This window comes from Biomphalaria glabrata, chromosome 17, assembly GCF_947242115.1.
Source record: "Biomphalaria glabrata chromosome 17, xgBioGlab47.1, whole genome shotgun sequence".
In the NCBI taxonomy this organism is placed as follows: Eukaryota; Metazoa; Mollusca; class Gastropoda; family Planorbidae; genus Biomphalaria; species Biomphalaria glabrata.
This window is the reverse complement of record NC_074727.1, coordinates 15,093,040-15,107,014: the sequence shown is the minus strand read 5'-3', so window position 1 is coordinate 15,107,014 and position 13,975 is coordinate 15,093,040. Positions and strand designations below refer to the sequence as shown.

General features: G+C 39.6%; 1 protein-coding gene across 1 annotated transcript in view; it reads left to right on the top strand.

Annotated features, from left to right (window-relative positions):
- LOC106056720 (thyrotropin-releasing hormone receptor-like) overlaps positions 1–11,680 on the top strand; it is a 111,647-nt gene extending 99,967 nt beyond the window's left edge. The window contains exon 3 of the mRNA XM_056016068.1: positions 8,401–11,680. Coding sequence (XP_055872043.1) covers positions 8,645–9,964 — 1,320 coding nt within the window. The 5' untranslated portion in view covers positions 8,401–8,644 and the 3' untranslated portion in view covers positions 9,965–11,680. The remainder of the gene's footprint in view (positions 1–8,400) is intronic.
- The last annotated feature ends 2,295 nt before the right edge of the window (positions 11,681–13,975 follow it).

Below are 13,975 nucleotides of genomic sequence, written 5' to 3'. Positions count from 1 at the left end.
TCTAGTTTACGAGATCTAAACGGGACGAACGGACGGACAGAAACTAATAGCGTCTTTTCTCCTTTCGGGTGCCGCTAAAAATTAACCAATTAGTTAATTAACTATTGGTAATTAATTATTTTGTTTGATATCTTGAACAAGGGAAAGAAATTGTACTTGACTGAAGTGGTTGTTTAAGCAGAATTCATTTATCTATCTATCTATCTATCTATCTATTTATCTATCTATCTATCTATCTATCTATCTATCTATCTCTCTATCACTATATATATATATATATATATATATATATATATATATATATATATATATATATATATATATATATATATATATAAAGGGTCTGTAGCGAAAGCAAATAATTAACTTAATAATTAACATATTTTTATCTCACTCGGAGTTCTTTCAAAACTCTATTAAAAATATTTCTCGGTGCCCCCATTGTCTCGGGTACCACGCTTAGGGCACCCCGTTGTTATTCATGCTGCTGATCAAGGTTTATAAATTTCGGTGTTTTGTCGGGACGCTGTCTTCATTTCCATACTTGTTCTGTAAGCTGCTTGGTATAAAGTCATCAATCTAGTCTGAGTGTCTAACACCGGCTACAACAAGAGACGCCTTTAATCAACTCAAAGAAAGACCTAACGCTTTGACTTTTTCAGAAAAAAACAACAAAACTTTCTTCTTAGGGAAGGAATAAAAGGAAAAAGAGAAAAACAAGACTGTACCATAAAAGTGCTTGCATACACAAATAGACACCTTTGTTTATGAAACCTCGCGGCGACTCAGATGAGTTTGTTTTTTTTTCAGACAAGTTGTCAGCTTGTTTTGGCCTCATTTATTTTCTATTGTGTCTGCTAAACTTCAATTTTTGTTTTCTATGGCTCAGCTATTTAGACAGTTTATCAAAGACCTTGTTGGTCATGAGTCGATAGAGACGAAAAGTTCTCTTCTCAGATCTTGCAATCTATAGGACAGATAATGTAGAGGTCTTCTGTTTAATATGGCCTACGGTTAACGAGAGTGTGATGTGGCCAGCACAACAACCAACCGCCTTTACGTTTCCCCAACTAATGTCTGTTTGGTTGATGCTGGGTGTGGACTCAGATGTGTCATAAAGATCCCCGAAATAAAAAAAAATCCCAATTCTCACCATGATTTGAACCCGGGACAACCAGTTCGGATCCCAAACGCTTTACCATTTACCCATCGGACCAAAAGATAAGGCGGTAAAAAAAAATAAAAAAAATAGAAAAATTTTGTTGACTCTTGACCTTACCTAATTAAGTGCAAATCTCGAAAAACAACATATCTAGTTTTAGTTAGAACTGTTTCTGTGAGAATGAAGAAACACTTTTATGTACCTCACAAAGAAAGAATGGTAAATTTGATATTTATTTTTGCTTTACTTACCTTAAGGTTTTGAGAGTATAAGCAAGAACTTATATATGTAGAATGATTTCATAACCTTGGCTACGAAAACGTCTCTTAATTATAGAACGAAACAAGGGAAAAACAAGATTTTACATAGAGCATGGTTAGAGGAACGGTGTCAGCAAAGTGGTTGCCCTCCCTACCCTTTTAATGGGACAATAGCATCATTTAGTGTCGTCCATGCCTCTTGGTGCTGAGTCGTCAGTATCGATGTTTCAATCTACGAAGCGAATAGGAAGGACACCTTCCAGCAAGGAAAACTTGATCTGCTAAAACAAAGTAAAGGAAAGGAACACAAGACTGCAATGGACCCAACCCTCCCCCCGGGCATTGAATGTCATTGGTTTTTCAAAGCGAAGATCGGACTTCAGAGCCAGCTTGGAGTTGGTTGTAAATGAAACTGAAACTCTGCTCGTCTTCCATCACGAAGGAGGATCTAACTACTAGGGGGTGACCTTATGTGTGACCTAGCAGGATGAAATATGGCCGATAGAAAATGTACAATACATGTTACCTGAGTTTGAAAATTAAGGACTACTTTTTGTTCTCCATCTTCTCCGCGTGCTTGGCAGATTCTCCAACTAGGAGCCTAGAAATGTCTTTAAGCCTGCCAACGTGGGTTTATCTTCTGCTGATTCCTTTCAGTCATTTGTTTTTCAATGTTAGTCTAAACGCTTCCATATCTTGCTTGCATACGTCTTCTGCAACTCCGCAAGGACATCCACATGCCTTTTGCCCGAATGGAACACATTTTGTATCCTCATCCCGAAACGTATTTGTACGAATTTGTATAGATTGCGACTATTGGCTTATGCTAACTTTGGTCTTAGGCTAAGTATGGTCTTTGACTAACTATGGGCTTTAACTATGGGCTTTGGCGAAATATGGCTTGCGCTAACTATGGTTAAAGATTATGTCGAAAAGAAATAGTTTTGAGAGCGGGTGAGTTAACGAGACGTATTGAATGCATCAGTTTTCTTGTTCGGATTAATTGCTTAGGAATATATAGTTTTTATTTTAATCTCCAAAACTACGAAAGGTCACGCCTACTAGATCTAAATACAAATTTGAAAGTTAAGTACTGAAACAATAAATTATGCAAACAAATTACGATCAATTAGAGAGAATCGACATGACCAACACATAATTTTTCGACTCAGAACCGGACACAACAGAATGAGACAGCATATGTTTTGGAAACTTAAAGTTGGGACGAGGGAAACCCGCCCTTATGGAGCATCACCATAGATTGCTGACCATGTCCTTCAAAGCTGCATACTTTATCAATAGGCCCGAACAAGACTATGGCCCCAAAGCCTTCCTATAGCAGAAAAATTATATGGAGAGCTGCCTGATCTGGAAACCACTGCGCAGTTCATCTCAGATATAGGATTGCTGATCTGAACCATCCGACATGTAAAATGAGAAAGAAGAAGAATGAGGGAGAATGGTGAAATAAAATATTGTGAAATAAGGGACAGCATTGACCATTGCACGAACAATGGACCATCCGACTTGACAACCTCGCCTAGTAGCAATGCAGTACCAAGCGAACAGCCATGTTGAGCCCTGACACCAAAAGCGTTTTCTTGCATTCTTCACAGCAGAAACGCATTCTCCTGACATCTACAGCTCATTATTCATCCTATTAAAAAAGGTCTTTTTGAATAATGTTTTACTTGAAAAATATTCTAATATGAATTTATAGGCCCTTCTACATTGCCAATACAACCGATTTGTTCCTTGAAAAGATAAGATACCCCACATATTTAGATTAAGACTTTGAGGATCTCCCCTGAGATCAGAGTCTGTGTGCGACATAATATACACATAGGTTTAAAGATCAATATGTACCTTATATTATATAGATATTCAACTAATTTTGTTCACAAACTATGATTTCTCCATAAAAATAGGACCACCCCCTCCCACTCAGAGGGCTAGAGTAGAGAGGGCAGTAGAAGCAATTGATCTCCCCCACCTCACCGAATCGGCCCAGATACCAGAAGTTTAGCGACATCATTTAAAAATTATATAGTGTTTCAACTAATTTTGTTCACAATATATAATTTCTTAAAGGAGGACCGCCCCCCCCCCACACTCAAAGGGCTTATGTGGGAAGGGCAGTAGATGTATTTGCCATCGCCCCCCACCCCACCCACCCTAACCCTAACCCAGGAGAACGACATAATATAAAGATTGGTTAAAATATCAATAACAAGTTTAAATTATATAGATATTTAATTGCTTATGTTGACAATCTGTGATTTCTACAAATTAATTGGACCGCCCCCCACTAAAAAGTTTTTGGTGGGGGTGGGGATTGGGATGGATGCCATCTCCACCTTCCCATCCCATCAAATCGGCCAACATACTAGAGGGAGGGGGGGGTGAAATAATCTAAAAATAGGTTGAAATATAAATAATTAGTATTTATTATTAACATAACTAATAAATTCGTATACAATTTGTGTGATGATTTCTTTACTAAAATGCCTCGCCCCCCCCCCCGATTCGGAGGAGGGTCGGCCGAGTGGGGGGGGGGATAATCGCCCCTACCGACCCCCCTCCCCCCCCCCGGATCCGCCAGTGATACATCAACTGTTAAATTTTTAGGAAAATCGTTAGAGCTGTTTTTGAGATCAGCTGTCCATGTTTCTGCTGGATCCAGATTCCTGGACCCAAGTTTCATATGAAGTTCTCACTTAAATTAACTTAAATACAACTATTTGAAAAGAATACACGTGTCGCCCTCACTCGTCTCTAGATAGCTCTTCCTGACTAATTCCCTCCAGTACTTCTAACGTCACAAGTAACCACAAATTATTTATTTGTAGTAAGTTAAGTTGTGAGAATGTATTTTATATTTTGGAAATATTGTATCGAAACAAATGTCCCACAGTGTAAGGTTATAAGTATAAGCCTGACTATTATAGTCGATTTTTACAACCAAAAAAAAGCACAATTTTTTTCCTACACTATTTTAAATATATTTCATTTACAGCCTCAAGAATATATTTTAAGATATTACAACATATTTCTATGCTCAATTATTGTTTCATGTTAATGTGGTCATTGTCCAGCAACGTTTTTGTGTTTCCATCATGTTTATAGTATACTAGGCTGAACTATTTCCCTTGATATTCCTAGAGACATTTTGTTGGTTGGGCTCTTTTTAGTTGGGAATGGGGGGTGGGGGGGGGTTGTTCACCCATGTCCAAGCCCTCACCCTGCGACCTTATAGAACACGATCCTCACTGCACCCTCCTCGTCTTGATAAGCAGTGCAGACGTCTATTCTCTTTGATGACACTCAGACTAAGCGATTTTTTTTTTCGGTCAGTGCATTCAAATGTTCATCTCTCTCTCTCTCTCTCTCTCCTCTCTCTATATATATATCTTTCTTGCTCTCTCTCTCTCTCTCTCTCTCTCTCTATATATATATATATATATATATATATATATATATATCTTTCTTGCTCTCTCTCTCTCCTCTCTATCTATATATCTTTCTTGCTCTCTCTTCCTTTCTCTATTCTCCCTCCCTCTCCCCTTCCTCCCTCTCTGTTTCCTCTCCCTCTCTCTTTCCTCTCTCTCTCTCTATCTCTAATAAGCAGCATGATTTCTGGCACAAGTTTGCTCAACAGAAATTTGTTTCTTCATTGTTAAAAGCTGCAAGTCAAAACCTCTTTTATTTCAGGCTGAAATTTTCCTCAAAGGGTTAGGGTTAGCTGAATAGGTAAGTTGATAGAGTGTCTCTCTAATAACGCGCATGTTATGGATTCGATCATACCAGTCACGTGTCGAAATATTCTATGAGCCCCAAGGCTGAAAATGTTTGGTCATTACTGCCATAAGAACTCATGCACAGCATCACAGACTTCTAATTAAGACTAAAACATTTTAATTAACTCAAAAGTTAGTTGCTTTCATATATGATAATTTGACTAAAATGAAAAGTAGTTTTATCGAACGAATAAACCAACTAGCCCCCGGATCTACCGTCGCCTTGTCTTATACAGACTAGATCTGATATTACGTTATTTAGGCAAATTACTTGACTAAACATGTGTACATCCAGGACCAGGGGACCAGTGGCGTAGCTAGGGGGGGATAAGGGGAAGAATGTGAAAATCCCCCAGGCCCCACTTGAGGGGGCTCCCAAATGAGTGTTTTTTTACATTAAAATTAAATATTACGCGAAATGCAGGGGCCCACAAAGAGGTCAAGCCCCCCCGGAGCCCTCAAACGATGGTAAATTCCTAGCCACGCCCCTGCAGGAGAGTATAGGGCCTCAACCACACCTCTCCACTGAACTCGTCTTGATCTGCTACCATTCCAGTATCCTCAGCTTCGCTAATGATCAAACCAACTCTTCCAGCTTTCTTTAGGCTTTTCACCTGTGGATTCAAGTGTCTGCCCTGGCACATTAGTAGTCTGTTTTCGCAAAGTGTGTCATTACCAGTTTCATTTTCGTGTTTTAATATTAATGTCAGTTTGATTCTCTTCCACAAGTTGACAATAGATATCTTTTCGTAGTTACCGTTTATTATCGACGTCATAGGGAATGCCAAGAGCTATTTTTAGTCATTCAGAAATGAGTCATATTGCTCTTACCAAATGGGCTTGAGACAGTGTTTTTTTTTTTATTTTTTACAAAGCTTATATAAACTCACCCGGGCATGCTACCCTGCCTCATAATGGCGCCCGGGTGGAAACGATCGTAGGAGGAAACGATTAGGCTAAAGGGTAGCAAAACAAGACTCCCGTGGGGGTGCCTAAGGGGGTGCGAGAGCATCCTCATTGCACTGCCCGGACTTGTAAAAAAGCTCCCACAACCTTGTCACAATCCAGGCGCTGTTCCTCATGGGGCCGTTACATAATTGGCGTGTCCCGCACGGTTAGCCTGATATAGAAAAGGAAAATGGCAGGGGTCTTAATGTACGCGGCCACTTGCTACGAGTCTGACCCACCCGCCAGACAGACAGTGTACACTGTTCTCATTCAGGCCGGTGAAAGAAAGCTCTTGTTCACTTTTGCTGGCATAGAGTTCCAAGAGCCGAAGGCTCAACTCTACTTGACAGTTTCAAGAAGAAAAAGAAGAATATCAACTCACTCTGTCTGTCTGGTACAATCTTTGTACACGTTATTTGTCCCACACCCATTTTTGGATCAAGTTGAAACTTTACAAAAAAATTGTTTTTACCTAACTAACAATGAATCAATAAAAAAAAATATACCAATGGATTATTATTTATTGGAAAATAATTTTTTATTTGATGTCAAAAATGGAAAATAAATGCTACTTATTGGGAAATGTGGCTGTAAATGTCTAGTTGATACCCTTTTTTCGTGTTGTTCCAATTTGTATCTCCCACTTACCGTTCTTGGATCATATGGAAATTTTTGTAGATTTATCCAAAGACATAGACAATAAATGAATCAATTTTTAAAAAATTAAAGAATTAATTACTGGTAATAACTTAATAGTGTTTTGTGTAGAAAAGGGGGAGATAAACCGAGTAGTATGTGAGATATAGCCTTGATTGTGCGTTTCTTTCCCGTTTCTATGTTTAGTGTATTACAATGTTTACAGAGCTTTTATCAACTCTATCTGTTTGGTACAATTTTTGTACACTTTGAGATATATGACAGAGATTTAGCTATTTCCCTTAAATAAGCTATGTTCGTTTTTTTAAATTGCTGTTCCAATTTATTTATTTATTTTAATAAAAAATTATTATTATTACTATTATTATTTGTCCACTGTCGTTGTTTTACGAATAGTTTTTACATTTTTTTGCATTTCGTGCGATGCTCAGTACTAGGTCAAGAGGGAAGAACTGTTCATTGACTCGACAAGAAGTCAAAAATGGACATTGTCAAAATCGTTTTGATCAATGTAAATCGTACATTGACTGATGGGAACTAATAACAATATATTAAATCTTCTTGTTATTGGTGGAGGTGGGTGGGGGTGAGCAGGATAGCCGCCCAAGAAATTGCCCAGGTCTCTCTTCTCACAGACAAAAATATCCACTCGACCCAGTTTTAATCTCATCTAATTATTGGGACTATTTTTTAGTCTCGTAAAAACAAATCATCGCGTCGGCGTGCTCAGTCGGGCAGAGAAAAACGAGTCCCAAATGATAATACACGTATGTATTGATTTCACTCATATCCGAGAGTTAATAACAAAGACAAATGAAAATCCTAAAGAGAGATAGAGAGAGAGAAAGAGAGAGAGAAAGAGAGAGAGAGAGGATGAATGACAAAAGAAGAGATAGGAGCACATAAGCGAATAGCTTCTGTGGCTATATATTAGATGACAATTTTCCCGATTCATTTCTTAAGCGTTCTGCTTTTTAAGAAGCTATTATTGGGAACTAGTCTCGAATCCGACTTTTAGTGCAATGAGCAGGTGGAGCTATCTTGGTCGTTTCCTCCAGTGGCTATTGTGAGCCGGACAATCTTTTTTTTTTTTAATTTAAGAAAGCGTTGACTGCGTGTTGCTGTCTGTGTTTATGCTTATGTTTGTGGTATGTGTTTATGCTTATGTGTGCGATTACGTGTCTGTGTGTACTATTGGTGTGTGTAAAAGTATATGCTTATGTTTGTGTGTGTTTGTTCGTAACGTTTACGATTGCGATTGTGATTTAGCCTACTTGTATTAGGAAATGAACACTATATATGTATAATACAGAAGCACTGTGTGCTCTCTTAGCCTATGTATGATATATTAGGTAACTATGATTGATTAAGTAATGTACAATATACTATGCAATGTGTGATATATTAGGATTATTTAGAACCGTGTTATAGAGTCGCAGAACGTGTGATACATTCAGCAATAGTTGATATGTTAAGCAATTCAACCACTCCTTTGAAATATTACTCAAATTCTATTTTATTCTTGAACTTGAATTTTTAACTATGAACACTAACTTTTTCTTTATTTTTTTCCTAGGTGCTGAATGAAACAATTCACAAACACTTCGTAATTGGTTCTGAATAGATGCTCGATATGTTTACGTGAAGTGACATCCCGCACTGACGTCAACAAGCAGGGGTTTTTTTTACGTGACATGTCTGAATGTTAGGACCTTGACTCCGCTGGACCTTAATTTGGTCAGTCATTCAACACAACAAAATGCTAGGTAGCTCTGGTAAATTCTGCAATCCAATGACCGAGAGATTTACATCCACGTAGTATGAATCAAAACTACGCTCATTATTTTCTCCTTTTAACAGCCAACTCAGGTTTTCGAAATTTCCCGCATTCTCGCATCATGGCGGCTCTCGTTGTTCAGGACATCCGGGCATTCATGAACAGCACGACCTCGGTATTTCCAGACGACTTCCTCAACTTTTCCACCTCCCAGTTTCCAGAACCGGTGACGGTTCCGGAATCGCTGCAGACGACCAGGGTTATCGTTCAGAACGTTTTGACCCCTGTGGTGGCCACGGTGGGCCTTCTGGGTAACATCTTGAACATTCTCGTGCTGTTCCAGCCCAGCATGAGAACATCTACCAACGTCTATCTTCTGGTGCTGTCTCTGGCAGACAGTGTCTTCCTGCTCTTCAATCTGATACTGTCCATACTGGACTGCCGCAAGAGAGACTTAACCGACTCAGCCTATCATTTCAACCCGTACGGGAGATTCTTAAGCAATTACTCCGGCAATGTGGCCGTGTGGGTGACGGTCGTGTTCACGGTGGAGCGGTACATCGCCGTCTGCCACCCGATAAACGGTAAAGTGTGGTGCACGGTGAGCAGGGCCAAGCTGGCCTCCACGGCGGTGACGGTCCTGGTGATGGCTAACACGGTGCCTACGGTGTTCGAGCTCGAAGTTGTGGACACCGAGACGGGACCTCGCTGCAGCTCGACCCCTTTCGCCAGAAGCTACGGCTACGAGATCGGCTACTCGTGGTGGTACGTCACCGTCTTCACTTTCATACCGCTCGTGTTCTTGACAATCTTCAACACCGTGCTTATCCGGGCGCTCTTCCTCGCGAGCCGGAAGCGAGAGCAGATGGCGCTCATATCCACCTCCAGGCAGCACCACAAGTCCAACGGGAAAGAGCATAACAGGAAGACGGCTAACTCCCTGCATGTCAGCCACAGTGTCAGCCAGTGTCAGATCTCGGAAAACTTCTCCTCCTTCCACACCTCGGACAAATCCTCGCCTTCCGCAGCCTCCGTGTCTCTCACCAAGAAGCGGCAGAGTCGGAGATTCTCCCGGGAGCAGAACAAGGTCACCCTCCTTCTGGTCACTATCGTGATGATCTTCCTGCTTTGCCAGCTGCCCTGGACCGCCTTATTCCTGTACAAAACGTACCTCTCCGGGAACAACCTGGACGACAGCAGTACCGCCATCAAGATAGCCGGAAACATCTGCAACCTATTGGGTCTCATCAACGCCTCGGTCAACTTTTATCTCTACTCGTGCTTCAGCAAGAGATTCCGTAGAACGTTGGCCAAGTTGATCATGTTCTGGAGACGGAAAAATTCTTCACCAACCACAGTGTAGTAAAAAAAGTAGATTCTAGTTGCAGTTGGCGTCTATGATGCCCGGATGTAATAGGGAAAGAGAGGGAGAGATAGCTTAGAAATACAGAGAGAGGGAGAGAGAGAGAGCAAAAGAGAGGGTGGAGGAGGGGGAGAAACGAAAGAGTTAAAGAAAAAGAGAGAGATCGGAAGATATAGAGAATGAGCTTAGAGATATATATGGAAATACGAAATAAAAGAGGGAGGGGGAGAGATGGTCTCAAAGGCATGGCCGGTCCTAACAATTGCGGGACCCTATCCAAATCGGATTGCGCGGGGCCCAGTCTTGGTAGATAGAAAATTGAATTTTTGTATTAGAAAATACATTCGTCTTCGCATTTTATTCATTCTTTACTAAGTACAAAGTCACGATCAAATTAACTTTACTTTACGAGCCCTGCGTGTAGCGAAGTGAACATTCCATTTTCTACATAGATCTTAGATTTTAATAATATTTCAGATGATTTCCAGGATTTAAATATATAAATAAATATATATATTTGGAATTACAGGAGATTTAGTTATAATTGTTTAATTTAATAATTTACACCTAGAATTAAAGAATGAATGAAAGTGCAGGGCCCATATCGGCCGCATAGGATGCAGTGGCCTAGAGTCGGCCCTGGTCAAAGAGAACGAGAAAGAGGATTAACTTGGGAGGTAGAGATGGGATCAGATGGAAGGAGAAAGAGGGTAAACTTAGGAGGTAGAGAGGGAGAGATGGGGGTCAAAGGGAAGGAGAAAGAGGATTAACTTGGGAGGTAGAGATGGTGTCAGATGGAAAGAGAAAGAGGGTTAACTTAGGAGGTAGAGAGGGAGAAATAGGGGTCAAAGGGAAGGAGAAAGAGGGCTAACTTGGGAGGTAGAATGAGAGAGGAGAGAAAGATCGATAAATACAAATTACGATGGAAAATATTTGCATTACAAAATTCTTATGTTGATCTTGCATCTAGAATCAAAAGACAAGCTTGGATTGGCCTTTAAACGCTTGGACTTGCTCAAAATACAGATCACTTATAACGGATATCCCTGAATACAGATCTTTTATAACGGATATCCCTAGTGCTCTGTTATAATCATATAATATTGTTATATACGTTTGATCGCTGCCTATAACGTTACCCCTAATTTTGTTTTGTAATATAAATAATTAGAAATGCTACATATGTGTGTGTGTATAAACAATTGACAATGAAAGTCTTGTGGTATAATTGTGACGAATGTCCCTGAATTGTCTATCATGAAATAATACCTTCAGTGAATTTAGTATGAGTTTGAATGGTACATAGATGTTCAAATGTATTTGAAATAAATCAAACTCAATCTCAATTCATGTATTCCTTTATACGTACTGTGTTAATTGTGTGCATCCAAATGAAATCATAAATCACAAGAAAAACATATTTACAAAAGTCATACAAAATTTAATAAAACTACTAGAGACTGAGGTGTTACAAAAAAAACTTCACACAAGCTAAAGAAAAGTTTAACTATTTTTATTAAAGCAAGCTCGGCTTTAAGAGTACAAATTGGAGCATTCTAATCCAGGCAGACATTATGATTCAATTGTTTAAAATACAATCAATATAGCTATTCCAACACAATACTTACATAACAATCTTTGAAACTCAATAATTTCAATACAGTCATTACAGCACAACTATTCCAACACAAGCAATCCAATTCAGCTTCTCTAACTCAATCCTTCCAAAATAATCATTTAAACAATCACTCCAATCATGTTAATAGAATCATTTAAACACAGTAAATTTAATACAATAAGTCTAACACATTATTTTGTTCACACTATCAATGGAGACTCGACGGGTAAATTGAAATGGAGGAATGAATTGAATTGAAATGCTTGACAGTTGGCCCGAAGATAGCTAGCTGGTGCTAGTCTCGTAGCGTGGCCATTGTGCTAACCACTAACCGCTTAGCGTCCTCATTGACTTCACTGGTTCGGACATGGAGGACAATCGCCTCCCGAAAGTCATTATTTACGGTAACTCGCGTCTGGCTCAAGAAAAACTGGACTGAACTAAAAACTTGACTGCACTAAATGGAGAGAGACAGTGACCAAGAAAGCTATGGACAGCGAAAAACCATGGACCTCAGCTTTGAAAGAAAAGCGTGCCATGCGAAAAATGGGCGGCTCCTCTACCACCAAAGCGAAAGCCACCTTAACCGTTTAATTGTCAAAAGAGTTGAGCCGAAGGCTCTTCGAACTCCAGGCGTGTAAGCCTGCTTAAACAAACTGTTCTGTCTGGAAGAGGTCCAATGCAATGTATATGTAAAACATTGCTATTTCCGATATATCTGGCACTATGCATGGACTATAATGCATGGCCGAAGGCCGAACACACCGGGAACCCCTGCCATTTTCCTATGTTGTACCAAGCTAACCGTGCAGGACTCGCCATTAGTGTGCCTTGAGGAACGGTGCATGGATTATCGACAGGGACGTGGGATGGAAGCTCTCTTTCAACTCCTCACCGTGCAATGGGAAAGCTCTCGCGTTCTCACAAGAGTTTTGTTTTGCTATTCATTTAGCCTAATCACTTCCTCTAGCGATCGTTTCCTCCCGAGTGCCACGTTGAGGCAGAATAGCGTACTCCGAGCCAACTTAGCCTGCGATATATGTGGACGGGAGTGTCTCTTCTAAATAGGGCTCCACAGTCACATGAAAATGTGTTCGAGACGAGCCATAGTCGTTCTTCGACTGAAGGAAGCCAACATTGACTGATGTTCCAGAAATGGGTAACATTAAATCAATGTCACGAGTCGAGACTTTGACCTATTTCGACCAGTTTCTAGAAGCCCAGGTCAAGTCAGGGATGACCAATGTAAATAAGTTAATTATAGTCATCCAATCAGAGAAAGAGGTAAAGGGAAAAAAATAGCAGACGTCAGCTTCTAAAAGGTCACAGTTAATAAAATAATTAGGAGAGAAGTTTCTATGGTTCTAGAAAGTACGATTGAGAAAAGTATAACTTAGGGGAAAGCTAGTTAGTCGCGGTCCTCGCATGGTAACGACTCTTGATAGTAACGGTCTTATGTTTAAACACTTGCGGGTTTATTGGTTGATGTTATACTAGTTGAAGTTGTTGTATCTTTAAGTTTTTATTTTATGAAGAGATTTAAGTCAAGTTGTTATTGAATTGAGAATCTACTTATAAGTGTAATTTGAAGAAGTGTATTAAAGAAGTTAAAAGAGAACACAGATGTTTCTTTAGTGCATTATGAAATTATTCAAATAATCTCCGGCGTGTGATGATTCTGTTTGATCAATAATTACTAAGTAATAAATAAACAAAAATCGTCACAACCACATATACCAATAGGTATCGAAGAGGAGTTTATTGAGTTCACTATTAAAATGGAGCTTCTAAAAGTTTTAAAACATTTTTTTAGCATCATCGCACCGCAAATTTTAAGTAATAATAATAATAAAGTCTTAAACAGGTAGGTCTTAATATTCTTCTTAAATGTAAGGTAGCATGTTGTCTGTATGATCTGAGATTAATGGGGAGTGAGTTCCAAACCTTTGGTCTGTGTACATAAAATTTAGAACGGACCCATTGCTTTTTCCAGGACAGCGATGAATATGAAATAAATTAGGCGGTAAATATTATTCACCAATGAGTCGAGTGTTTACTGAGGGTAATTCACAACCTCATGACCAAACACAAGAGGTCGGTCTACTCCCTGACTCGCACCCCACACAATTGAGAGGTGCTTTTGGTGGTAGAACAAGAGGAGCCAAAAGGATCAAATGGACGAGAGAAATGAATATAGATATTATCAAATCGTTCTTCCGTGTAAACATTTGTGATGATAAACCTCTCCCAGGTTATAGGCAAAAAACATATTCGTTGCCTGTCAGAGGGCGGTACTGCTGCAGACCTGCCACATCACCAGAAAATTCTTCAGTGCAAACTGTTAAAGGGACTACGATGAATTTTGTTTCTCTTTAGCGAAACTCGACCCTGGC